Below are 24,904 nucleotides of genomic sequence, written 5' to 3'. Positions count from 1 at the left end.
TTTGAACTACCAGATCTGAATAAATGGGTTAGATGGATGGCTTTGATTGTCCAGCAATCGAATTGCAAGTCGTTCATATGCTAATAGTCCAAATATTCTGCATTGCTACCCTCGGCATTCATTATTCTTAGAGGTCAGAACAAGCAACAGGGACTTCACCAGAGTTTCATAACCAGGCACGCAGCCCTGAAGACCAGGGGCTGACGGGGACATAGTCTGAGAAAAACATAGCCTTTTCTAAAATAATTTCCTGAAATTCTACATGACTGGATACATTACAATAACATTTTTTTTTTATAGCACACAAATGATAAATGACAAGACACTGCAAAATGAATCTAAGAAAAATGAGCACTTAGCCTACTTGGACACTTCTTCATGACACATCCATTTCAACGAAAATCCGTATGAGACCAAAATATTAAGCACATTCTTGGAAGATTTGGACCTGAACTAGTTTTTAATGGCGATTCATTGTCATGTAGCCTTCTTATTTTTGTTTAATTTTTTGGTTATTTTAAATAAAATGTTTTTGGCCCATTTATTTTTTCTCTCATATTTTTTTGTATTTTGGTAAGCTTTTTTGTTGATAAAGGTTTTATAGTGAATGGTTGATGTTAATGGACGGTGTAAAAAAAAAAAGATGAAACAAAAATACATTGTAGAAACTAGATATTGGCTGTTTTTAGCCTTCGGCCTTTCCATAACCACATTAACAAATATACAATATTCTGCTCATATGAACAAATCTATATAGTTCTGGACTACAAGATTCCTTCATATGGGCAAAATATATGTACAATATTTGTAGCCATACATAATTTAATGAAAAGCAGTAAACATACACATTTAATAACAGACTCAAACACAATCCTGCAATAGTCTACAGCTGGCTTCACAGCTAACCGGTGAAACTCGACTTAATGTAGCCTACGCATTGTGGCGGTGCTTCGCGACAGAGCAGAGCAGCACTGAGTGTGCAAGAGTAAGAAAGACAGAATGTCTGTGTTTTAGACTGTGTGTGAGATAGTATGTTTGGCCTCAAACTCATCAGGAATCTGATTTGAGAGCAGCAGTGTCTGTACTGTGTGTCTCATATCACAGAGACTGAGGGAGGGAGATCTATCAGAAAGAATGCAGGTGTTTCTTGTCTGCGAGTAGCTGTGTGTGGAAGTCGAGGGGTTATTGACTCATTCTAACCTAAATAACCGTGTGTATAATGTTTTTGTGTTTTGGACAGCAAATGGAACCCAACCACACTACTCACCTGAACTAAAGATAAACATACTGTATTTGTGCTGGCTGCTGCTTGTGTGTGTGTGTGTGTGTGTGTGTGTGTGTGTGCACACGCCACACTCAAATAATTTCAGCACATTAAGCAATCACATTCAGAAAGCAGTATTGATGATTGACATATTTATTAGTTTGATATCTTAACGTACAGACTAGGGTTTGACAACAGTAACATACCTATTACTTATACAGAAATGAACCACCAGCAGCCACGCCCTTTACAAAAGGCTTCTGACCTCAGAGCGCACACACACACACACACACACACACACGTATGGGTCAGATGTGGTGTTGGGGTGAAGGTATGATGTAACCCTGTACACACAACTAGTTCGCTTTTTCAAACCCTGACTCAGGGTGGATCCCTCTCCCAGTCCCAAAACTAGCCCATTTAATTTGTCTCTACCCTCCACACCTTCCCTATATACTTCTCCTGAACCTCAGCCTTTACCACTTACACAACCCCTTTTAATCCCCTGGACACTTCTGAGGAAGAAGACTATCTCTTATAGGATTGAGACCCAGCCCACTCTGGAAGACACTTTGGCATCACGATCTGTGGATAAAAGCCCATCATATAACAGTTATTTAAAAATGTTAATATTTGTAACGGATTCCTTTAAGTCAAACATCTCAGCTGTGAGGAAAAACCTTGGTGGTTGTGACACCATCACAAAATGCTTTAAAAACATAAAACCACATAACATTAAGGACATGCTCTGAGAGAAAGGAGGGAGAGAGAGAGAGCTCTTTTGATACTGATGGGATGATAGAACATGATTGTAGCATAGATGCAGTAAAGAGAGCAATTGAACTTGACCAAAATAATGGAATAATGCCATGGAAATGCGTCGGGGAAAGATCACGAGTCTCTAAAAGTAGAATGCTTGTATGGATGTCAACCGCAACACATGTTCATATCATCGTTACCAATCAACTGCATTACAGTTAAAAACAAATTTGACTACCTGATTTCTGTATGCTAGCTCTGCTAACCAGCTTATATATGAATGGGAGTTAGTATTTAGCAATCCCAGACACCATCGGCATTCCATGCAGCGAAATAACTCAAAATTGGACTTAAGCACCAACATTGTGGGCCTGTTACAATAATCATGATATTTGTAATTGACGAATATCTACTTCGTTAGATCAAATTTGTTGAATGTGCGCCAATCTGGTCAATGGAACATATGCATTCCATTAAATCCTTCACCAAAGCTATGTAAAAATGTATGTATGTGGACATTTCCAATATATCAAACATGCGACCCCCCCCCACCCAGGTGAAAGCATGTAGCAGGGTTACAGGGTCTGATGCTGGGGTAAAAACCAAAACATCATTATTGCCTCATTTCAACACACACACACACACACAGAGCAAACCGCTTTCCGATACATCTGAATTGATACCAAAAATAGATAAGTGTTTATTTATATACTGTTTACATAATACGTTTACATTATACCACAACCTAATACAGGTTCAAATGTCACAATATTACATTTACACAGCTCTGTGGAAGGGTGTGACTGTGTGTGTGCTCAGGTAGTGGTGTATGTCTGACACTTTGTGTGTGTGTGTGTGCGCGCACGCTCAGGTAGTGGTGTGTGTGTGCTCAGGTAGTGGTGCGAGATATATATATATATATATATATATATATAGTCTCTTCTGTGTATGTGTACTGAGTATGTGTGTGTACTCATGCTGTGTGTGTTTGTGTGACGTCACACAGGTGTGCTTTCATCACATCCACAGGACTGCTCTTTTAACCTGAGAATATATCCCAAATCTTCCACACGCACCCACACGCAAGCGAAGAGACAGCACAGACACAATCATTATTTTCTATAATAAAATGATTGAGTCAAATAAATTAAACTAGGAATACATTTTTAGAACACATTTTGGCTTTTAGAATCTTAGTCAGTACTGACTACCCATTCGCCTCCTCCCCAGGCCTCAAACTTTGCTCTGGGCTGAGGATGACTACAGCGGGAGTAGAGTCTCTCTACTCAACAAAGAGCTTAAGTTAAGTGCAAAAAAACCAAAACACCCAGCTGGAGAGATAAGAACAAACAAGACTACATAAAGCTGGATCATGTGCGTGTGCTAGAGCTGCACGATAGCCCACAAAAATTAATAGCCATTTTTTTTAACCAAATATTGCGATTTGACTCGTGATGAAGATCAAAACACTTGGGTGAACTGTTGGAATCATAGAAACACAATGACGTACAGTACCAGTAAAAAGTTTGGATACACCTACTCATTCAAGGGTTCTTTATTTTCACTATTTTCTACATTGTAGAATAACAGTGAAGACGTCAAAACTATGAAGTAACACAAATGGAATCGTGAAGTAGCCAAAGAAGAGTTAAATCAAAATATATTTTAGATTCTTCAAAGTAGCCACCCTTTGTCTTAATGACAGTGTTACACACTCTTGGCATTCTCTCAACCAGCTTCATGGAGGTAGTCACCTGGAATACTTTTCCAACAATCTTGAAGGAGTACCCACATATGCGAAGCACCTGTTGGAGCTTTCCAGTGTAGAAAAATAGTAAAAATAAAAACCCCTTGAATGAGTAGGTATGTCAAAATGTTTGACTGGGTACTGTATATTAGGAAGCAACGTGGAAAGAAGCATCGTTCTTGTTTATAACAATCTGTTGACTGCATTTGACAGAGGAGGAGGAACTGCGCTGCTTGATTGACGGGGGTAGTGTCTTGGTGTGAGTGGGAATATGCCGCAAGAGGGATGACAGAGTAAACTATAAAAACTTTCCTTATGCGGTGTTTTAAAAATATTGCTTGCCATTTTGGATGTTGAGACAAGGACATTGCACATGTCAATATTGCGATGTCGATGTGAATTTGATTAATTGTGCAGCACTAACGTGCACACACATCCCAGTGTGGTGATAGGTGTGTAGGAGAGACTTCAGCAGAAGGACAAACATCACATTCATCTGTTTATTGGTTGTTGGTGTTTAGGAGCTGTGGTCTGGATTCTGAAATGGCTTTTCTCTTCTGCTTTTTGTCCCACTCATCCACCATAGTTGTCCTTGACATGGACCAATGACAGGGCAGCACTGCTCACAAATACAGGATGTTGCATGGCATAGAGTGTTGTTGGGAAGTGGAGTGTGGTTGTGTTAGCTAGGGAATGGAGTGTATGTGTGTGAGTGTCGTGGTAGCGCAGTACTAGGCCGGTCCGTTTGCTGAGGGTGTCTCTCTGTGGGGAGAGTGGAGGGGGTGGTGTCAGTGAAGAAGCAGGTACACAACACAGACAGACAGAAACACACTTACTTTGTGACGGTGGCAGGCCGATCTGTGAGAGGAGCAGCTGTGGCATTAAGCGGGTCTTCTCCACCCATCACCCTCTTTTTCTCCTTTTCCTTCTCTTTCATGTCAACCTCACTGTAAAATGTAAAAAGGCACAACTAAGAACATCTGGGTTGTGTCTCAAATAGCAGCCTATTTCTTGTACAGGGCACTGTTATTAGACAGAGCCCTATGTGGCAGGCCTATGTGGTTCTGGCCAAAAGTAGTGCACTATATAGGACTTTCTAGCCTTTTCAGATTTGCCCCTTGTAGACCTAGAGTAGAGGCATAGTGATAGGGTCAGAGAGGAATGGAGGGATGTCCAGCCAAAGGTCACACACATACAGTTAGTTATCATGCAGCTGCACACAAAGTTCAATGCCTTATTAACAGAATTAACCTGTGGCCAACACATACCATTGGTTTTTGGTCTACAAAGTGTTGTACACTCTAACACTCCCAATGCAACAAACTCCACAGGCAACACTCAGTGGTTGGAGACCTCATACACTACATAAGGAGGACAGGGGAGGAAATGGGGGAGTGGAGGAAAGTGGAGTGGAATTGGGGGATTGGATGAGAGAGAGGAGAGGAAATTAGAGAGGAAGAGAAGGAAAGGAGGTGGGAGGAATGAGTATTGGGACGGTGGGAAGGAGAGAAGGTAAGATGAGATGAGTGGTGTGGACAGTAAGGCAGGGAGGGGAACATACTCAGACCAGGCACCAGAACGAATTAGTTGGGAGGGGCCGTTGATTTCCATAGGAGGGCATGTTTTTTCACGGGACCTCCCATCTGTGCACGTGCTTCTGCGTTCACCATTTTTTGAATGGATGTAATAGTAAAGACCATAGGCAGCTGGTGAGTTTCAAGTCTGGGGAAGCTTACAATTTGTCCTACCAATCTGTGAACCAGTTATGATTATTTTTACATGCGCATTTTTCATGGAACAGTTTAATTTAAAAAATGTTTGTTTCTCAAAATCATTGTCACGTGGTTAATCATAAAAGTAAAGTTATAAAAATCAAAAATGTAAATTACACTATTGGGAGAGCACAAGCCTCTGCCATATTGACACACTGATCCACTTGCGGCTAAAGAAATGAGAGCATAACTCAGATGCAGCAGTAGGCCTATAACTTCCATCGTCAATTAAGTCAAATACATAGGCCGACAAATAAAAACAGCAGAAAATGGTTCTTTCAAATCACATTCATCTGTTTGTTCTGCCTCCCTTTCTGTCTTGAACTATTGCTAGTGAAGTGCAACATTCTAGGAACCGAAAGGTTGCTGGTTCAAATCCCCGAGCTGACTAGGTGAAACATCTGCCAATGTGCTCTTGAGCAAGGCACTTATCCCTAACCGCAGAGTTGTGTGAGCTTGGGACAGTCAGCTGTTTATGACATTTCCACTGGGATCATCAGATTGTGATATTTAGCTCTTTCACGCGGCTTAGTGGTAAGCGAGGCCAGGAGTGTTGGAAAGATATTTCAAATACTGAGGAACTATCATTCGCAATGGATGTTAAAAAAACAGACTTTGTTGACTTGTGAGGTGAAAAAAAAAAGAAAAGAAGTGGTGCACATGGTGAGTTAAGATATCAGAAATAAGACACTGCCAAATGAGCACTTTCCTACATTCAGTGCATTTGGAAAGTATTCAGACCCCTTGACTTAACACATTTTGTTTACGTTACAGCCTTATTCTAAATTGGATTCAATTATTTTTTCACCCCATCAACCTACACACAACCCATAAATGACAAAGCGAAAACAGGTTATTCAAAATCTTTGCAAATTTCGTAAAAAACAATAACAGAAATATCTTACTTACTTAAGTATTCAGACCCTTTGCAATGAGATTAAATTGAGCTCAGGTGCATCATGTTTCCATTGATCATCCTTGAGATGTGGTAAATTCAATTGATTGGGCATGATTTGGAAAGGCACACTCCTGTCTATATACAGTACAAGTCAAGTTTGGATACACCTACTCATTCAAGGGTTTTTCTTTAATTGTACTATTTCATACATTGAAATACAAGCCACCCTTTGCCTTGACAGCTTTGCACACTCTTGGCATTCTCTCAACCTGCTTCACCTAGAATGCTTTTCCAACAGTCTTGAAGGAGTTCCCACATGTGCTGAGCACCTGTTGGCTGGTTTTCCTTCACTCTATAGTCCAACTCATCCCAATTGGGTTGAGGTTGTGTAATTGTGGAGGCCAAGTCATCGGATGCAGCACTCCATCACTCTCCTTCTTGGTCAAATAGCCCATACACAGCCTGGAGGTGTGTTGGGTCATTGTCCTGTTGAAAAACAAATGATAGTCCCACTACACGCAAACCAGATGGGATGGCGTATTGCTGCAGAATGCTGTTGTAGCCATGCTTAAGTGTGCCTTGAATTCTAAATAAATCACTGACAGTGTCACCAGCAAAGCACCCCCACACCATCTCATCCGTGCTTCACGGTGGGAACCACACATGCAGAGATAATCCGTACACCTACTCTGCGTCTCACAAAGACATGGAAGTTGGAACCAAAAATCTCAAATTTGGACTCATCAGACCAAAGGACAGATTTCCACAAATCTAATGTCCATTGCTTGTGTTTGTTTGCCCAAGCAAGTCTCTTCTTATTGGTGTCCGTTAGTAGTGGTTTCTTTGCAACTATTCAACCATGAAGGCCTGATTCATGCAGTCTCCTCCGAACAGTTGATGTTGAGATGTCTGTTACCTGAACATTTATTTGGGCTGCAATTTCTGAGGCTGGTATCCTCTGCAGCAGAGGTAACTCTGGGTCTTCCTTTCCTGTGGCAGTCCTCATGAGAGCCAGTTTCATCATAGCGCTTGGTTTTTTGTGACTTTACTTGAAGAAACTTAAAAATAATAATGGACTGTCATTTCTCTTTGCTTATTTGAGCTGTTCTTGCCATAATATAGACTGGGTCTTTTACCAAATAGGGCTACCTTCTGTATATACGAACCCTGCCTTGTTACAACACAAGTGATTGTCTCAAATGCATTGAGGAAAGAAATTCCACAATTGAACTTTTAACCGGTTGAGCTAACATGCGCTAACGTGATTAGCATGACAATTGTAAGTAACAGCAAACTTTCCAGGACAGACATGTCTTATATGGGTAGAACGCTTAAATTCTTGTTAATCTAACTGCACTGTCCAATTTACAGTCGCTATTACAGTGAAAAAAATACCATGCCATTGTTTGAGGAGAGTGCACAACAACAAATTATCACGCCAACTGGTTTGATACATTCACCTCTGAAGGTAAATAATGTACTTAGTAATCTTGCTCTGATTTTTCATCCGGAGGGTCCCAGAGATAAAAGCTAGCATAGTTTTGTTTGCTAAAATCTATTTTTATATTAAAATGTAGTAACTGGGTTCTACAGTTTGAACCCCTGCTGTCTCTGGCTCCACATCCACCCGGCCATCTAGATGAGTGAAAGTCAGTGTATGAGCTAATGATCCATCATGTAGGACATTACTGGGAGTGTGTACACTTAAATGTTGTATTACCTTATCATTTTTGTATATTCTCTATAGTTATGTACTTGAAAATGTATCAATTGACCAATTCAGCACATTTGGGCAAACTTGATACTAAATATTGTCCAGTATTGCAATGCGTCACTGGATCAACCTGAAACTTTACACACATAACAGCCCACTTGGAGTTTGCTAAAAGGCACCTAAAGGACTCGGACTATGAAAAACAAGAATCTTTGGTCTGAACTCGTCGGCCTGAATGCCAATTGTCATGTCTGGAGGAAACCTGCCACCATCCCTACAGTGAAGCATGGTGATGGCTGCCTCCAACCTGACAGAGTTTGAGAGGATCTGCAGAGAAGGGAGAAACTCCCCAAATACAGGTGTGCCAAGTTTGTAGCGTCATACCCAAGAAGACAAAGCTGTAATTGCTGCCAAAAGGTGATTCAACACAGTACTGAGTAAAAGGTCTGAATAGTTATGCAATTGTGATCAGTTAAAAACAATATCTATTTGCAAAAATGTCTAAAACCTTTTTTGCTTTGTCATTATGGTGTATTGTGTGTAGATTAATGAGGGACTGTCACGTAACAAAATGTGGGAAAAAGTGAAGGGGTCTGAATTATTTCCAAATGCACTGTATATACCTGGTGAAGCCAGCTCTCTCGTTCTTGACATTCATGTTAAGTCTGATGGTCTCCAGTCCGGCGGTTGTGACGAAGGTCTCTGTAGTGACCATTTCCTTGGATACTATCTCCATAGTAACAGATTCAGTCTTTTCCTCCTCTTCCTCGCTGTCTGAGCCTCCTGATGAAGAGGTGTCTGATGCTACCAGCGGAGCCTTCCTTGCCACACACACACTCCACACACATGCTGCAGAGAAAACACACACGGTTATACACACATGCTCTGCAAAGTGAACACACTTTGCATTAGGAACACCTGCTCTTTCCATGACAGACTGACCAGCTATGATCACTCATTGATGTCACTTGTTTAATCCACTTCAAAATCAGTGTAAATGAAGGGGAGGAGACAGGTTAAAGAAGGATTTTTACATCTTGAGACAACAGACATGGATTGTGTATGTGTGCCATTCAGAGTGTGAATGGGCAAGACAAAAGATTGAACTGGGTATGTTAGTAGGTGCCAGGCACACCGGTTTGAGTGTGTTAAGAACTACAACACTGCTGGGTTTTTCAACAATTCCTGTGTGTATCAAGAATGATCTACCACCCAAAGGACATCCAGCAAACTTGACAACTATGGGAAGCATTGGAGTCAACATGGGCCAGCATCCCTGTGGAATGCTTTCGACACCTTGTAGAGTCCATGCCCCGACGAATTGAGGCGGTTCTGAGGACAAAGGGGGTGCAACTCAATATTAGGAAGGTGTTCCTAATGTTTTGTACACTCAGTGTACACAAACACAACTCACAATGCAGGGAGAGCACACACAGACTTACGGTTCATTCCCTGGCTGGGTTTAGTTTTGTCTGACCCACAGATCTCCGAGTCCACTGGGGAAGTGCACCTCAAACCTGTCTCTGAACTGAACACACACAAACACACGTGTCAGAATATAATCCTATACATGAGCAGCAGAAGGTTAAAAAAAAAATGGGCTGAAACGTGGCTGCACTCACCAGCAAAACGGCTGAAAGTCAGTGAACTTGGCCCAGCCCTTCTCAGCCTCTGTAGTTACAGGCTGTGGGGCGGGGCTTCCCCATGCGTCCACGCCCACTCCAGGCTTGGGGGCGGGGCTACCCCATGGGTCCACGCCCACTCCAGGCTTGGGGGCGGGGCTACCCCATGGGTCCACGCCCACTCCAGGCTTGGGGGCGGGGCTACCCCATGGGTCCACGCCCACTCCAGGCTTGGGGGCGGGGCTACCCCATGGGTCCACACCCACTCCAGATGAGGGGGAGTTAAAGTTCACCTCCCCGAAACTAGCCGCCCAGCCAGGGCCTGAGAGAAACGACAACTCAGAGTAAGCGCCAGACACTCAAACAAAACAGGCAGAAACTTATACTACCACAGCAACACACAACCAAAGAAAACTAGAACCACACACAATCACAAAAACACCCCACAAACAAAAACACTCCGCAGCAAACCCATGAAATACCCCCACCCACCCAAGCAGACTCGGGGTCAAATAGTTATCCTTACTCTGTGCAGTCTCCGTCTGGCTGATGTTCTTGCTGTGTTCAGTCTGACCTGTGACCTCATGAGGCACATCCCCCTCCTTTGTGTCAGAACCTGTTGACTTATCAGGAGTATCGCTCATCCCATCACTCTGAGCCGATCCAACAGACGTCTGTGGCCCCCAAACCTGAGAAACCAAGAGAGAGCATTACTTGTGTGTCTGTATGTAGATCTGCTGTCTAAAATTGATCACTCTGTTTTCACAAAGAATTTTCCTGAGCAGCAGGAAATGCAAATTCTAGTGTATTCAAGGCTTAAAAAGGCTTCTAAAGTTTGTAACTTTAAAATGTCAGATTTGATTTTCCCTAACAATTTTTTTTATTAACCCACACAAACATTTCCATGAACTATAATCCACATTTCCTGTTGAAGGATTATTTTCCTGCTGTGAGAAGCAGGCTCAAATTAAGATGGCATATATGTAGGCCTGTGTGTGTGTGCATAGTCCTGGAGTGTTGTATTGTTAATCTGAGTTTGTGTGTACCTGGTCCTAGACTTGGTGTGCGTAGTATAGTTGATCTCTCTCTCCTCCCAGATGTCTTCTTCCTCACTGTCATCAAACAACTGGATCTTCTCTTTAGTGCAGGCCTCAAATGCTGCAGTCTTAGCCTGTGAGTGTACGCAAACACAACAATGTATGCGTATAGATTCCCTGCATGACTGTACGCCAAGACCATTTTAGGTAACGACAGACAGTAAATTTCAAAAATGGAAGCGCATATGAGGTAGAGGCTATTGACTCAGTCACTCACAGTGTCCTCTGTGTCCACGTTGAAGTTGATCTCTTTGATCCGGTCAAAGGTGGCGCTGCAGCACAGAACAAACACACTCAGTCACAATCAAGTCAGAACCACTTAGGGAACTTACTTAATGTCGCGTTTGTGCGTCTTACCTGATGTTGTCGCCGTTTTCTGAGAACTCGTCGTCATTGAAGCCAAACTGATCCACAAAGTTAGCAGTCATCTGCTGGATCTGGTAGTCTGAGAATGTCTGTAAGATATCAGCCATATAAAACAGAACTAGATCATGGTAGCTACCAGGACAGAGTAGGAGCAGTAGATGACTATCTCTAAATTCGTGTGTGTGTGTACCTGTTGCAGTGACAGCTCTTTGGGGAAGGGACTCTGTCGGTCATCGTCTTCACTGGAGGAGCGCAGGTTGTGAGACACCTGGAACACACAAAAGCCAGGGGTTTTACATATGTATACTGAACAAAAAATAAACGTAAAGTGTTGGTCCCATGATTCATGAGCTGAAATAAAAGATCCCAGAATTGTATTTTATTTCTTATTTCTCAAATTGAATGTTCATTTCTCTACCATAAGCCGCTTCCAAAGTCATTTTAGACAATCTGGTGAACCGGCCTCACAACCGCAGACCACGTGTAACCACGCCAGCCCAGGACCTCCACATCTGGCTTCTTCACCAGCTGGATCGTCTCAGACCAGCCACCCGGACAGCTGATGAAACTGAGGAGTATTTCTGTATGTAATAAAGCCGTTTTGTGGGGAAAACTCATTCGGATTGGTTGGGCCTAGCTCCCTAGTGGGTGGGTCTATGCCCTCCCAGGCCCACCAATGGCTGCGCTCCTGCCCAGTCATGTGAAATCCATCGATTAGGACCAAATGTATTTATTTAAATTGACTGATTTCCTTATATGAACTGAAAACTGTTAGAAAAGTCTTCGAAATTGTTGCATTTATATTTGTGGTATGCAGAGTTCCCCCTATATTCATTTAGCTGCTAAACTGTTGCAAAATAAAATATTTTATATAAAACGGAAAGTATTCCGACCCCTTGACTTTTTCCAAATATTGTTACGTTACAGCCTTATTCTAAAATGAATTAAATGTTTCAACAAAAAAAATCTCAATCTACACACAATACCCCATAATGACAAAGCGAAAACAGGTTAAATGTTTTTGTAAATTTATAAAAATACCTTATTTACATAAGTATTCAGACCCTTTGCTATGAGACTGGAAATTGAGCTCAGGTGCATCCTGTTTCCATTGATCATCCTTAAGATGTTTCTACAACTTTGAGTCCACCTCTGGTAAATTCAATTGATTGGACACGATTTGGAAAAGCACACACCTGTCTATATAATAAGGTCCCACAGTTGATAGTGCACGTTGGAGCAAAAACCAAACCATGACTTCGACGGAATTGACAGTAGAGCTCCGAGAGAGGATTGTGTCGAGGCACAGATCTGGGGAACAGTACCAAAACATTTCGGCAGCATTGAAGGCCCCCAAGAAGACAGTGGCCTGGAACCACCAAGACTCTTCCTAGAGCTGGACACCCAGCCAAACTGAGCAATCAGGGGAGGAAGGCCTTGGTCAGAGAGGTGAACAAGAACCAGATGGTCACTGACAGAGCTCCAGAGTTCCTCTGTGGAGATGGTTGTCCTTCTGGAAGGTTCTACCATCTCTGCAGCACTCCACCACTCAGGCCTTTATGGTAGAGTGGCCAGACGGAAGCCACTCCTCAGTAACTGGCACCGCCGCCCACTTGGAGTTTGCCAAAAGGCACCTAAAGGACTCTCAGACCATGAGAAACAAGGTTCTTTGGCCTGAATGCCAAACATCACATCTGGAGGAAACTTGGCACCATCCCTACGATGAAGCATGGTGGTGGCAGCATCATGCTCGGGGGATGTTTTTCAGCGGCAGAGACTGGGGAAACTAGTCAGGATCGAGGGAAAGATGAATGGAGCAAAGTACAGGGAACCTTGATGAAAACATGCTTCAGAACGCTCAGGACCTCAGACTGGGTTCACCTTCCAACAGGACAATGACACTATGCACACAGCCAAGACAACACAGGAGTGGCTTCGGGACAAGTCTCTGAATGTCCTTGAGTGGCCCAGCCAGAGCCCGGACTTGAACCCGATCAAGAGCCCTGAAAATAACTGTGCAGCGACACTCCCCATCCAACCTGACAGAGCTTGACAGGATCTGCAAAGGGATAAACTCCCCAAATACAGGTGTGCCAAGCTTCTACCCAAGAAGACGCAAGGCTATAATCACTGCCAAAGGTGCTTCAACAAAGTACTGAGTAAAGGGTCTGAATACTAATGTAAATGTCATATTTCAGTATATATAAAAAAAAAAAGTTTGCTTTGTCATTATGGGGTATTGTGCGTCGATTGATGATAAACTATTTAATACATTTTAGAATAAGGCTGTATCATAACAAAATGTGGAAAAGTCAAGGGGTCTGAATACTTTCCGAATGCACTGTATGCACGTACAATGCAGTCGGCAAGTACTCAGACCCCTTGACTTTCTCCACATTTTGTTACGCTACAGCCTTATACTAAAATGGATTAAGTTTGTTGTTGTCCTTCAATCTACACACAAATATATATATATATACACATCTGCCGAGACGTGCTTTTAAATGGATAGACGTTGGCTTATTGACAAAGTCCCCCGCTTGTAGCAATCTACACCCCCCCACCTACCTACCCTTGCCACCACTCCTGAAAAAAATGCTAGGGGAAATACTGGTGTACATTTGTGTGAGCAGGTATGTGTACCAGGTCTACAGTGTTCTTCCTGTTGGTCTCTGTCAGGGCCTGGTCTACAAAGCTCTCCCAGCGCCCCCTGCAATCCTTAGGCAGCTCTGCAACACAGACAGTAGAGAACTTCACACATACACTCTACAATAAGCTTGCTATGTCCGTAGGCCTAAGTAACACACACAGCCCTACCTGTAATAAGGTTGCTGATCTGGGTGCGGACTGGTCCTTTCTCCATGTTACAGACTACAGTATTGGCGATTCTTGTCAGGTGACCCATGTAGCCTCTCCTCATACCCCCCTCTGCCCTGAGAACACACACATTCATGAGAAAATGTAACATGGACAATTACATTTATAAACGTTAACAACCTACACTCGTGACACACTATTACACACCAATCACTTATGACAAAACAGGAGCAAAAACAGCTGAACTGTTGAACTTTAACAGTTTGAGGGCTCTATTAACAAATCTAACGCAGTGGTAAATCTAAGCGCTGGCAGAGCTTAATAGGTTCAGGGTGTGTCAGAAATATTTTTTTCACAGAGGGAATTATGAGCGCAATAGCTGGCGGTGGCATGAAATGGCTGGGTTTTGATGAATAAACACGTTGTCGGTGTGATGAGGGCTTGGCCACTCACTGGCCAATCAACATGTTCCATGGCTTAATACTGAATGCGTTTTGTTTCATCAACACCAATTCGTCTGGGGGCACAGAATATTCTCATCCTGGTCCATTGTGGATTGATACTAGTTTATTAAATAGCATAGGCTACAGTAACAAATAGCAACAGTAAAAAAAATGGTTTTATTATTATAATTTTTTTTTAATCCAGTGTTTGCTCAATAGCCTGTTTGGAGTGTTGGTGGTCAACATTGCAATTCTCTTCAACGAGCCTAACCAAGCCTACATGTCTTTACGTATTGCACTTCTCCTAAAATAAAATAAAATAAAATACTAGACTCATAAATTGTATGTGTGAGGCACGTTCTCAATATAACCTACGCCTACCGTTGATATTGCATTATAGGACAGAATAATTTAATTAAGTCTAGAGTGCGTCTTTGGTAACCAGATGAGGCACTCTTTGGAGATGGATACTCGAACAAGCAAAATTAACTCTGACGAATAGACCATTTAAACACCTTTAATGGAAGGCTACTTTGCAAGGCCAGGATAAAAAAACAACGCATTGCTGTTGAACCAGCCTTAGTAGCCTCGGGTAAGGGCATCCTATGGAGGGCTTGATATCAAACAAAACAAGCAATCTGTTTATTAAAACACCAACAATATTTCTAAATCGGACAGGGTCAGAAGCATTATATCATAAAATCGCTTCTTTCGTTCCATGGCACCATGTACACACGTAGGCCTAAATGGCTTTACTCATAACATTCGCATGACTATACAAAATACAATTGTATCGTTGCTTATGTGCGAGGCAGATTCTCAAACAAATCTGCCGTTGATATGGCATTATAGGAGGACTGAATAGTTTGGAGGAGCATGTCTTTGGGAATCGGGTGAAGGGCGCTCTTTGAAAATGGAGATGGATAGCATGAGGGCAAAAACCTAAAATATTTCAAAGCACTCTCAGTAGACCATTTAGAAGCCTTCATTCATAGGCTACTTGGCTAATGGCCAGGATAAAAAGATGCACCTATGCGATGCTGCTAAATCAACTTTGATTAAGGGGAGGGTAGGTTATGCTTGGTCTTTAAATAAAATCGTTTTTTTTATGTTTGTAAATATGAGATTCACCGGCACATCCCTCTTCCATGGGCACTGTGCATTATGGCTGGTAAGGCTGCACTTCCACTCTCAAAGTCCATGTCATTATTAACTGCATTACCCTTAAGACATGCTTTTTGTGGGTCTTAAAACATCCCATTAACGCTGCATGAAGTATTCACTTTTGCGCTTGTTTTTAATGACACACATCAAATATTGCCACCCCTCCTCGCGCTAATGTTAGACAGGTAAATTGCCGAACCTGGCGTTAGGGCTGGAAAATGCCACTGCACCAGTATTTACATTACAAAATTGCAAACTAATGTGCGTTTGACACTTGCGCCTCCTTAGGGCTCTATTTTCTCCGGCACTGAGTGTCTTACTGAGTCTTATCATTCTCCTCCCAGGCCTCCAATATCCTCTGAACCAGACGACAGTCCTGAAACAACTACAGATGGAGAGAAAGAAAGAAAGAGTGAGGGAGAGGGAGACCTTGAGAGAGAATATGTTACAGAGAAACACAGGCAGGCAGAGACACGTACATGGGTCACCAGTGGGTTATGTGTGGAGATGTCAGGAGGAACAGAGGGCAGTGGTGGTTTGGGGCCAGGCAAGGCCTGCTTTTCCTGGGGCTCCTGCTGAAGCCTGGGCTTTTCCTGGGTCAGGAGGCTGCCCTGAGGATTCTCCTCCTGGGGAAACATGGATTTTTCCTGGGCCACAAAGCTGGCCTGGGGAATGTCCTCCAGGGGAACCAAGGGCCTTTCCTGGATAACCAGGCCAACCTGGGGCCTCTCCTCCTGAGCAGAGTGGCTGAGGATGGCTGCCACACACAGTTCCACTTGGAAGTGCAGGAAGTTGTTCCAGGTGTACTTAAAGAACAGGTCCTGCAACACACAACACAAACAGGTTAACAGATAAAATATGTATACAAACCAGGACATGGTGTGTGTGAGTGTACTCACCAGTAGGAGGTTTATGGTCTGGAGTCTGCAGAGCTCCAGTGTGACGGTGTTGTTATAAATCGTGTCGTCAAAACAGGTGTAATAACTCGTGTTAGTGGTCTGTAGTAGGGAGGCCATTAGTCTGGCCACATGGAGACGACAGTTACCCAGTGGCACCTCCAACACACCTAGACTGGTCAGCATGGGGGTCCGCTAGAAACACACGCACATAGACACAGGTGTAATTTAGTTTTATGATGTGCTGAATAGCTGACATTACAGCTCCAAGAATGTATAACAGATAACACCGCAAGACTGGAAGGGTGACATAGTCAGAGAATACGGGATGTGTGTATGTTGAAGGTGTGCATGTGTCTGTAGGCTTGCGCGGTATACTGAGGTACTTGGAAATAGCCACAGGATGGTTTTTCAATACCGTCAACAACATTACAACTATTTATTTGAAGTTTTTCCCAATACATTTTTATATTTGTATATACTTAAGTAAATACCTGCAGTCAACTTGTGCAATATGTTAAGAGATAAAGCAGATCGCGTTCTTCATTTCACCGGTCATATTACATTAGGAAGCTTACCTTAGTTCCACAGAACAGTTGAGCCATGTGTTTGTTTGTAAATAGCACAACGGGAGAAAGCGGGAGCAGGTTGAGTCCAGCTGTGTATTGACAGGGGTCGCGTTTTATATTGAAAGTTGTGTTTTTTTGCTTCACTAGAGTGATCAGGGACGTGCAACTAAAGTTATCCATCACAGAAAATACATCAGTGCAACACATTTGGCAGAAAATAGCTTAATTTTCATCAGATGACAACAGAAGTGCTACTCTATTTGGCCGGCAGCCACATAAGTAAATGAGCTTACAATGAAAAAGCATGGTATTTTTTTGCAAAAATAATGCATGGCCGCCATATTTCTAAAGTGTATTTATAGAAAGAATGTAGCCAGCTACATTTCCTAATGTTTTGTTTTAAGTTAATCTAGCATTTTACCTGAGAAAATTAATCTGGCTACACAGAGAAAAGTACCGGTAAAAGTAGCTACACATCAGTCAGAGTGCTGTCTGGTCATAGAATGCCGGTTCGTTTGCGAATTCTCATCCAAGTGGAGAAGTGCAACTGAAGCACAAAATGGGTCTGATCCCCGAGCAGAAATTACAATAAGAAGCATTTTAGATCTGCGTCGACAAAACGCAGCAAGATATTTCTGCATTGCATCTTTTTTCCTGCATGAAAAACACACTATTTTACACTGCTGCTACTGTTTATCATCTATGCATTGTCACTTTAACTATACACCTACATATTACCTCAATTAGCCCAACTAACCAGTGCCCCCGCACATTGACTTTGTACCGGTACAAAAATTCGCTACTGTTATTTTCACTGTCTATTTCCTTTTTTTTCTCCACTGATCTATTGTTTACCCAATACCTATTTTTTACTTAAAAATTGCACTGTTGGTTAGGGCTTGTAAGTAAGCATTTCACTGTAATACCTGTTGTATTCAGCACACATGACAAATAAACTGATTTGATAGCAACCCCTAAGTTTAACTTGCTAGTTTTGTGAGTAAGTGGCTGAATTAATAAGGTATTGGGGCATCATATCGTGTTAGCTTTCTGCCGTGTTTGAGAAGTCAAAGCCCTTTGGATGGGTTATCTTAATTTCCTTGCATTTTCTTCTCTCCATTCTAGGCCTGTCTGCTCCCCCCCTCTTCACCGGGCAGAGCAGGCAGGCCCAGTTGCCCTAGCGACTCCAGATACCACACAAACACAGCTTGTTCACATGCTGAATCCAGAGCCAGTACTGTCCTTCCTTCAGACAAGCATGCATCAAAACTTTGTTCCTTTGCACAATGTCTCCTGTTCACATTTGCTTTGTAATGTCCAAACTCACCAAAAAGGACATTCGGTAGCTCCTACACACACATCTATAACTTTATGAGCTGGATTGTCGGTCTTTGCAATTTGCTTATTTTCATTTGCGCTCACTCACTATTACTTGTGCTAATTTTGTTAGCATTCTGGTAATAAACACCCGATGGGCTTTTAAATTTTTTTTGGTGCCCCCTTGTGCACTAATACCGTAAATCCCAGGATGAGAAAAGGACGGTATGACAATATGAAAATCTGGATACCACCCAACCCTGTGTGTGTGTGTGTGTGTGCACTCGTGCGAGTTTACCCTGGGAGGATCCAGCAGTAGTTGGTGGTAGTGTTTGAGGTGGGGTTGGACAGCCTGCAGGATGCTGCTGACGACACACCTTTCATATCCCAGAACACACACATCCAGCACACCCTCCACTCTGGAACACACACACACACCAAAGACACAGTTAGGATGTGAAAATCTGTGAGTCAAAGAGAGGCTAGCCCGTGACCAAATTCCTACACATCCTATTCGGTAGGCTTTATAGGAATGTGAGAATGGAACACCCACCCCGGCCTCCTGATCTCCAGTAGGGTGAGAAGGACTTGAGTTCCGTAGACGATGCAGCTCTCTGTGCTCTCGCCCACAAACATGTTGTCCAGCAGCTGACTTACACACTCCTGCCTGCAGGAACACACAGGACATTACAGGTAGGTAGGTGAGAGGGTGAGAGGGTGTGAGAGAGAGAGAGAGAGACTTACGACTCCAGCACGGCGAGCAGAGGGTCGGCCTCAGAATTCTCTTGGAGCTGATTGGCCTGGTCTCTGCTCAGACGGATGATGTCACACACAGTCTGGGACGCATTCGACTGTCTCTGAAACACATTCGGCTACATTACTCCTCTGACAGCACTCTAGTCATCGGTAGATTGTGTGTGTGTGTGTCTCATACCTCCTTGTCTTTCCCTGGGTGAATGAGTTCTATGAGCCTCTGGGCCAGCCGCTCTTCATTCAACCACTGCAGAGGGAACACAAACATACATTACATATTTTACGTCACGCTGAGGGTGTGTGTGTGTGTGTGACATACGTTGAGTGTGTCTTGTCGGAGAGGAGCAGGATCTACACAGCTGATGAGGCGTAGCAGGAGGTCCATCATGGCTGATGTGTTGATGTGTTTAAGAACCAGACCCAGGAAACCCTCCTTTCCCCGCAGGAAGGAGATCACCTACAGAGACCACAACACAACCACCTGTCAACCAGATCAACTGAAAACCTATATTCAACCATATAGATTATTATAACCAATTTTATTAATCTACACTAGAGAGAAGAAATCTCCTTGCTCTGCAGAAAACTGAACACAACAACCCGATTATAACCATTAAAGGGATTCTTCGGGGTTTAGGCAATTAAGCCTTTGTCATGACGTTGCCCTCTTTGGGTACAGCGAGCACAGTTGACCCCCCTCCCTCTGCACCAGGCCTTTTCTATGCACCATCCCCCGACCTCTATACTTCTGACACCAGGCTCTGTAAGAGCGGTCGTAAATTCCTATGAGGAGATTCTCTCCTCATGGCCACAGTATAGAGACAGAGTGAGTTTCATAGAGAGAACAAAGGAGTTCTTCCACCTCACAGAACTGGAGAACCGAACGACATTTATGTTCTGGAGAAGGTATAAAAGATTGGTGAAGAATCCAGCTACGAACGGTCCGTTTGGTAAAATTTTGTGAAACTCATGAGACAATACGGCCACATTACATTACATTAAAGTCATTTAGCAGACGCTCTTATCCAGAGCGACTTACAAAATGGTGCATTCACCTTATGATATCCAGTGGAACAACCACTTTACAATAGTGCATCTAAATATTTTAAGGGGGGGGGTTAGAAGGATTACTTTATCCTATCCTCGGTATTCCTTAAAGAGGTGGGGTTTCAGGTGTCTCCGGAAGGTGGTGATTGACTCCGCTGTCCTGGCGTCGTGAGGGAGCTTGTTCCACCATTGGGGTGCCAGAGCAGCGAACAGTTTTGACTGGGCTGAGCGGGAACTGTGCTTCCTCAGAGGTAGGGGGGCCAGCAGGCCAGTGGTGGATGAACGCAGTGCCCTTGTTTGGGTGTAGGGCCTGATCAGAGCCTGAAGGTATGGAGGTGCCGTTCCCTTCACAGCTCCATAGGCAATCACCATGGTCTTGTAGCGGATGCGAGCTTCAACTGGAAGCCAGTGGAGAGAGCGGAGGAGCGGGGTGACGTGAGAGAACTTGGGAAGGTTGAACACCAGACGGGCTGCGGCGTTCTGGATGAGTTGTAGGGGTTTAATGGCACAGGCAGGGAGCCCAGCCAACAGCGAGTTGCAGTAATCCAGACGGGAGATGACAAGTGCCTGGATTAGGACCTGCGCCGCTTCCTGTGTGAGGCAGGGTCGTACTCTGCGAATGTTGTAGAGCATGAACCTACAGGATCGGGTCACCGCCTTGATGTTAGTGGAGAACGACAGGGTGTTGTCCAGGATCACGCCAAGGTTCTTAGCACTCTGGGAGGAGGACACAAGGGAGTTGTCAACCGTGATGGCGAGATCATGGAACGGGCAGTCCTTCCCCGGGAGGAAATTATTATTATTACTATTAATAATACTATTAATAACTATTAATTAATATAACTATTATTAATTATTAACATTACCATAATCATGTTTATAGAAGAGTCTCAGGTATGAGACTAACATCTAAATGGTTGTATAAAATGAATGAATAAGGATGGAACTGTTTGTGAAATTGTGTAATGTGATTTTGGACTGTTTAATGAAGGAAACTCCAATTCCCTTTGGAGTCTAACTAAATCAGAGGACCACCCATGAGCACAGTTATGGTCTGGCGTCATGGGACAGGCCCTTTTCTGCTCTTCCGAATAAAACCCCCACCTAGGTTTTATATCACCAGACCGAGCTTACCTCAATTACGAGATGGCTAAAGGTTGGAGACCGAGCTTACCTCAATTACGAGATGGCTAAAGGTTGGAGACCAGCTTACCTCGATAACGAGAGGGCCAAGGTTTGACCATGCATTCCTCTTGCTGAACTTTTAACCATACCACGTGGTTAAACTCTTAGACTATCGATACCGACAGAATAAGAACAGGTCTTTGATATTAATTACTAGTCTGCAGCTAGGAATTCGGTATCATTGAACGAAGACCGACAACCGCCGACACTGCTATTCTATAACGACATGAATGAATGTCACTCTGAACTACCCATTCTAACCACGACAGAGAGAGGGCGGACAGACTCTCCAACAGAAACATACTTTTCAACAGAGATCCCGACGACACACTGAGCGTAAATATATTGATTGCAATTATTCCCGAATGAGTGAGCGTTCATGCGCAAAGGATTAGAATTTAATTTGTTATAATTATCAACTCTGTCGGGCCTTCTTAGCTGACCCCCACTCCCCTTTTTGTCTAACAAGCCGCCATGCCAGTTTAGCCCACTAGGGGACATTCCCCCTATGATTTCCTTGTAACCATATCTACTGTTTGTTATGCATTTCTGTGAATTACTTAGTTAGTAAATAAATGATTTTAAAGACAATTGATGTATGGATGACTCATAGTGAAGACTGGGTTCGTGCAGGTAACCAACAATTTACGACGTTTGGAATGAGACTGACGTGAGGTAAAGAATACGTCATTGATCAGAAGACTAATTGATCAGATATTTAAATATCTGAAAGTTATATTAGTAAAATTATAACTTTGTAATCTGAATATTTTCCTCGGTGCCCCGATTTCCTGGTTAATTACAGTTACACGATTAATCAGTTTAATCGCGTAATAATAATTACAGAGTTATTTGATAAATGAGTCTTCAGTTTTAATGACGCCAAAGACACGACACCTTTTTCCCTACTTGCCGAGAGTCAGACGAACTCATGGACACCATTTTTATGTCTCTGCATGCAGTTTGAATGAAGTTGAATGTAGTATATTGTTAGCGTAGCGCAATTGCTGGTAGTCTCCAGGAACTACTAGCAAGCTCCTCTCAAAAGCAGGGTAATAGACCTAACTACTCCAAAGCGGAGTGGTTGGTCATTTAGTCTTACAAAGCTATACAAGTCAATATTTTATAAATGTGTTAATTTGACTGATTATCATAAGAAACAAGATTCTATCCTCTTCCTCATTCTGCTCCGTTGTCACAGAGATCGCAATGCTGTATCTGTCCCATTATTGCATCTGTGAGCGCATGGGTAGTGCCACAGACAGATATAACATTGCAATCTCTATGTGACACATTTCTTATGATTATCACAATAATTTACACATTTATAAAATATTGATTACCATGTATAGCTTTGTAAGAATATAAATGACCAACCACCCAGCTTTGAAGTAGTTCGGTCCATTTCCCTGCTTTTGAGAGGAGCTGGCTAGTAGTTTGTGGAGACTTCCAACAAATGCACTAAGCTAACGATATATTACCTTCAAACTGCGCACACAGACATAAACATGGTATCCATGAGTTTGTCTGACTCTGGGTAAGTAGGAAATAAGGCTTAATTGCCTAAACCCAGAAGTATCCCTTTAACTGTGTGTGAGATGTGTTTGTTACTGTACCTGTTCAGTCTTGCGTGTGATGAGGTTTCCAATGGTCTTGCTGAAGAAGGATGCGAGGAGGGGGTTGAGGGGAGGGGGCTGCTCCAGGAAGGAGTACAGGATGTCCAGAAGGGGCTTCTCTCCCCCCAGCTTATCATTTATCACCCCTACATCACTTGTCAGCAGCTCACATGCTATGTTAGGGTGCCTGGAACACACACACACACACACACACACACACGCTCAGTGAAGCATCCCAGTGACTGACTGGACGTATGGCGTGTGTGTATGGACTCACTTGAAGCGTTTGGTCTCTTCCAGACCAGCAGGGGGCTCTGTGGTGATGAGGTGCAGCAGCTCTTGCATGCAGGTGTCCTGGGACAGGAAGACCAGCAGCCTGGGGCCCAGAGAGGAGCCAACAGACACTTGTTAGCATTGGAAATGCTAAAGCTAACGCTAATAAAAAGTGTGCAGGGGCTAATGCTAAAGACTAACCTGCGGTTCTGGGCCTTGCACTCCTGCAGTACGTCCTCCTCCTCCATGAGCTCAGTGAGCGTGACATCGTCCTTCTCAAGCAGGGCCTCCAGCTGGGACGACGTGTGCAGGTCAAACTTCCAGAACATGGCTGCTGCTGCTGGGAGGAGAGACACAGTGAATAGAAAGACACCAACTTCTCTGTGTATCATAGGTTTTGCAACTTTCATTTTTCTGTTTGGTCTTGTGTATTATGAGCTTTCCTATGGTCTTGCTAAAGAGGGATGCAAGGAGGGGGTATGATTGGGGGGTGACAGCCAGACACACCCTCAGTTTACAGGGGAAGCACTTTAAACCTGAAGTGAACAGATAGTCTAGATTGTACCTTTAAGTGAGCATATTGTGTCATGTGTGAGTGTGTTTTCTTCTTACCTTAGTAAAACGTGTGTCCTATGTCAAACCTCTTCAGTCATTTATCTCAAATATGCAGGTAGGAATGGTCATGAATCTGTATGGATGATTACACACACCCTCTCAAGACACACATTCCCTCCCTCCCTCTCTCTCTCTCACACACACACTCCAGCACTACCTCTGAAACCTGAAAGTGATAAGAGAGAGATAACAGTAATTAGTGTGTTCCAGCACACACAGCTGACTCTCCTTATCTTTAGGATGCAGTGCTGCGTAGCAAGGTGGCTAGCTATCCATGACTGTCAAATGTCTGAGCATATATTAGCTAGCTAGTAGGATCAGGATGTTGTTGCTTGCTTACGCGCTGCTAATTAACGTTAGACTGAGTATATAGGCAGGCTGATTATTGCAATCTTGCCATGTCACAGCTACGACTATCTGAGAACTATCATCTCCACGATATCGTGGGGTTGAGAATTCTCAGCTAAGCTACGACAAGTACCTACCTTGACTTTAGCTTCAGTGCGTCAGTGTTGTTAACCTGCTAGCTGAGCATTTTGTTTATGTTCCAAACCAGTCAACTGGTGATGCACGTCCAGGTTATTTAACCAAATATGTCCTATGTCCTTGTCAACTCACCAGAAGCTGCCTGACCCTTCCAACTGTGTATAGGACAATCAGAGGTTCAGTAAATTAGTTGTCGCTTTTATCCTGAAGATTGGAGCAAGACAGAAAAGGATGCTCACATATTTTAAATCAAAATGGCGGACACTATTGCTGGAACGAGCAATCAAATCTACGCCGAACATGTGTGTGTGTTTATCGTTGTGCCAAAGAGACTGCGCTTCTTGAATATTCTTGTCCCCCAAAAATGTGTAGCACCATTAAAACATAGCCCAGACTGCGTGCCCCTAGTAGAAATAACAGGAGATTATTAAAATGCTAACGAGGTGGCCCAGTCAGAAGGGTACTTCCAACATTAACTAGCCGG

General features: G+C 43.2%; 1 protein-coding gene across 5 annotated transcripts; it reads right to left on the bottom strand.

The window, feature by feature from the left end:
- Nucleotides 1-9,836: 9,836 nt before the first annotated feature.
- On the bottom strand, nucleotides 9,837-24,866 carry LOC123728134 (serine/threonine-protein phosphatase 6 regulatory subunit 2). Of its 5 annotated transcripts, none has more exons than XM_045698719.1 (21): nucleotides 24,420-24,866; nucleotides 23,932-24,100; nucleotides 23,521-23,659; nucleotides 23,324-23,422; nucleotides 23,047-23,233; nucleotides 19,518-19,655; nucleotides 19,380-19,445; nucleotides 19,190-19,302; nucleotides 18,999-19,112; nucleotides 18,744-18,864; nucleotides 16,563-16,754; nucleotides 16,143-16,484; nucleotides 15,984-16,048; nucleotides 14,057-14,172; nucleotides 13,859-13,968; nucleotides 11,430-11,507; nucleotides 11,231-11,328; nucleotides 11,091-11,145; nucleotides 10,823-10,947; nucleotides 10,303-10,465; nucleotides 9,837-10,098 (listed from the first exon to the last, which is right to left on the bottom strand). In XM_045698719.1, exons 3-20 carry the CDS (start codon nucleotides 23,646-23,648, stop codon nucleotides 10,417-10,419), a joined length of 2,196 nt encoding a protein of 731 aa, XP_045554675.1. In that variant the 5' UTR covers nucleotides 23,649-23,659; nucleotides 23,932-24,100; nucleotides 24,420-24,866; the 3' UTR covers nucleotides 9,837-10,098; nucleotides 10,303-10,416. The 5 variants fall into 5 exon arrangements, with proteins under 5 accessions (XP_045554675.1, XP_045554680.1, XP_045554677.1 ...); XM_045698724.1 differs by having other exon boundaries at nucleotides 13,883-13,968; XM_045698721.1 differs by having other exon boundaries at nucleotides 23,521-23,656.
- Nucleotides 24,867-24,904: the final 38 nt, after the last annotated feature.

This window comes from Salmo salar, chromosome ssa17 (assembly GCF_905237065.1).
Source record: "Salmo salar chromosome ssa17, Ssal_v3.1, whole genome shotgun sequence".
In the NCBI taxonomy this organism is placed as follows: Eukaryota; Metazoa; Chordata; class Actinopteri; order Salmoniformes; family Salmonidae; genus Salmo; species Salmo salar.
Note: the sequence above shows the minus strand (reverse complement) of the source record. Positions and strands in the feature narration are given on the sequence as shown.